A 3,656-nucleotide genomic window follows, 5' to 3' on the forward strand; every position below is an offset into this window, starting at 1 on the left:
AAAATATAAATTGATAAGTGAATACTAACCCTCCAACTTTAGAAATTTCTTTGTAACTCAAAATCTAAGCTAAAAATTTTTAACTAGCCTAATAAAGATGATTTGTAGAGAACTTAATTATATTTTAAATTTTATTGATATTTGACTAATCTAATATTAATAGTCTTGCACACTTCATAATTGTAGTAAATATTATTTATTTATTTATTTTTTTCATATATCGTGGGTCTCGAATGTTTTTGAAGAGACGCGTATAGTTGTGACTCATATTGGTAAAAAAAAGTCTAATTGTAAGTATATTTGTATATTAATATATATATTAATTTATTATGACTGATAAAAAATAAATTTTTTTAAAAATAATATTAATTTAAATTTTAAATATAAAAAAATTAATATTAATATATAAATTAATAGGTAACTTTATTTATATATATCAAAATTCTATTGATAAAGTCATATCTAACTGGACTCAACTGAACATAGCATTCCCTTGAAAATCGAAGAAAATAACAAACGAATTGAAGTAGCGGTACGAACATCATACATGGCGCCCAACACCGGCACGTCGTCCGACCGTACTTCGCTTGTCTTCCGGTTTGAAAGAACTCAAAGAAAGTTTGTTGTAAAGAATGATCGCGTCATTTGCGTTATCAGTACGTGGTAGGTACCTGTAACAAGTGAACACCATAACTCCACGTTGCTCTCTCTCTCTCTCTCTACACGTCTATCCTACTCGCAATATAATTTCGATTTTCGACAACTTCTTGGCTTCTCTGTCAACTTCCATTCCACATCATTTATACCACTTTAACCATCCCTTTCCAGTTTCCACTCTGCCGACGCTTTATATATAAAAACCAGTTCCATGCAGTTGATTCTTCGAGGTAGGAACATTCAGAAACCCAGAAGCCCTTGGTGGGATTTGAAGTGCAAAAAATGGAGGTCGAGAGAGTGCAAGCCGTTGCTTCCTTGCTATCTCACGCCACTCAGGATACCATCCCTACTGAATTCATTCGACCTGAGAAAGAACAGCCTGCTATCACCACATTCCGGGGGCCGGTCCCGGAAATCCCAACCATCGATCTCAGCGACCCAGATGAAGAAAACATTGTCCGCTCGGTTGCCAAAGCCAGCAAGGAGTGGGGGATATTCCAGGTCGTGAACCATGGCATTCCTACTGATGTCATAAGCAATTTGCAGGCAGCTGGAAGGCATTTCTTCGAGCTCCCGCAGGAAGAAAAGGAAGTATACGCTAAGCCCACAAGCGGAGAAGGCATTAAAGAAGGCTACGGAACCCAGCTGCAGAAAGATCTCGAGGGAAAGAAATCTTGGGGGGATCATCTTTTTCATAGGATTTGGCCAACTTCAAAACTTAACTACCAGTTCTGGCCCAAGAACCCGCCTTCGTACAGGTTCGAAATTACTCTTCTTCGTCGTATTCAGTCACATCAGAGTAACAGATCGAAATACGACATTAATGTTTTGCGTGTTTGTTTTCTGCATGTACGTGGTGCAGAGAGGCGAACGAAATGTATGCAAAATATGTGCGTGAGGTGGCGGACAAGCTGTTTAGGAGCCTGTCGTTAGGGCTAGGGCTTGAAGGTCATGTAATGAAAGATGGAGCTGGTGGGGAGGAGATAGAACATATGATGAAGATTAATTACTACCCACCATGTCCTCGCCCTGATCTAGCACTCGGAGTTGTTGCTCACACCGATTTCTCGGCCATCACCATTCTCGTGCCGAATGATGTCCCTGGACTTCAAGTTCTCAAAGATGAACGTTGGATCGATGCCAAGTATATTCCCAATGCTCTCATTATTCACATCGGTGATCAGATTGAGGTTTGGCTTCTTATCATTTTGAGCAACGATTACTGTACAAAGAGTACTAATGTTATTACAAGTTTCAAATGCACAAGCTTTACTTAAGTCGCTTATAAAAAAAGTGGATTGTATTAAAAATAAAATAAAATTCACAATTTCACAATTGAGTTTACAATTATTTAAGTAGTACTTCTCAATTAGATAAATATTGGGGTGACAACCTCGAAGGTACGTAGATGCTAGCCAGAAAGTAAAATTAACTTTGTTTAAACAAATTTGATAATACTATATATATATATATGGTTGATATATAGGTACTAAGCAATGGCATATACAAGAGCGTGTTGCACCGGAGCACCGTGGACAAAGGGAAGACGAGGATGTCTTGGCCAGTATTCTTGGAGCCACCGGGGGAGTTTGTCGTTGGACCTCTGCCCCAACTTGTTAGTGAAGAGAACCCTCCCAAGTACAAGGCCAAGAAGTTTAAAGACTATGCTTATTGTAAACTCAACAAGCTTCCCCAGTGAATTAATATCAACCAAACTACCCTGGCCTGGCCTGAGCAATAAGGCATCAAAGTCAAAGGCCAGCTTGTAGCCAAAGTCGGACTTTTCTTTTTTTATCTTTTTTGGGGGGTTGTTGTTTTGGTTAAATTACCCATGATATAATTTATTTATAATATGTTTGTTTTGAGTATTTTTGCCCCTCTCAATTATGAGAAGCTTGCATGCCTCCACGTACATGGATATTGGTTTATCTTGAATTAATATCAACGAAGAGTAATAATTCTACACGTCATCCAGTTGCACACGTAAAATTGTAAAATGTATAAATATCATATAATGATTTAAAAAAATTATTATTATTAAAAAATTAATTTTTTTCATATTAATTCTATATTTATTCATTTTTTAAAAAAATAATTTACAGTCATTTACAATTATAAATATAATTTCTCAACAACAAAAATACCTTGGTTATATGTCATGACCGTGATGATCAGATTGTACGTACGCCTGATCAAATTAGTCAAAGGCGGCCAGCTTGTAGACAAAATCGGACTTTTGTATTTTTTTTATTTTTTTTTTACTTTCTACATTGAATGGATATTGGTTTGTCTCGAACTTTTTCATTTTTTTTTATCAAATTAATTGATGTCATAATTTTACGTGATATTTTAATTATTTGATCGATCGACTTCTATCGCCCCTTATAAAAAAATAAAAAATAAAAAATATGATATTTACAACCATGAATATATAAGAAATTAATAAATATAAAATTAAAAATTAAATAAATATAAAATCTATATAAAAAGAAATTAATAATAAATTTTACTTTTTTTTAAAATATATATCTGTATCACGTTTAAACAGTTCATAATTACAGGTAACGTTATTTTAAAAATTAATCATGCTGAAATAAATTATTATTAAAAATAAATCGAGTGATTCTCTAGTATTTGAGCTCAGTTGTAGAAACAATGAGGCCCCCTAGTTATTTTCTTGGGGGCCACATTTGGGCACAGTTGTTGATCATGAAGATTCCCAGAATGTTGAGTCAGCCTCAAACAAAATGGGCCAATTACAAGAAGATTAATTTTGAACTTAGGCCTATTTGTGGTGGTGAGTTGTTCTTTTATCTTATTGACTGTTAGCTTAGCTTGGTAGCCTGGTAGGTGGAAACCCTCCCATTCCAAAAGGAACATACCGAACCGACCGAGATGGACGTTTGGAGTCAATTGCCGGGCCACATGTGCTTACATTGAAAGAAACTGCATTCAAAGTTTTCTTTTAACGAAGAAGATTTTATTAAATTAAGATGAGA

At 35.1% G+C, this 3,656-nt stretch overlaps 1 protein-coding gene across 1 annotated transcript; it reads left to right on the top strand.

The window, feature by feature from the left end:
• Positions 1-785: 785 nt before the first annotated feature.
• On the top strand, positions 786-2,525 carry LOC122306677 (flavonol synthase/flavanone 3-hydroxylase-like). The gene is made up of 3 exons (XM_043119140.1): positions 786-1,415; positions 1,520-1,847; positions 2,144-2,525. Exons 1-3 carry the CDS (start codon positions 940-942, stop codon positions 2,354-2,356), a joined length of 1,017 nt encoding a protein of 338 aa, XP_042975074.1. The 5' UTR covers positions 786-939; the 3' UTR covers positions 2,357-2,525.
• Positions 2,526-3,656: the final 1,131 nt, after the last annotated feature.

Source organism: Carya illinoinensis, chromosome 4 (assembly GCF_018687715.1).
Source record: "Carya illinoinensis cultivar Pawnee chromosome 4, C.illinoinensisPawnee_v1, whole genome shotgun sequence".
Lineage (NCBI taxonomy): Eukaryota > Viridiplantae > Streptophyta > Magnoliopsida > Fagales > Juglandaceae > Carya > Carya illinoinensis.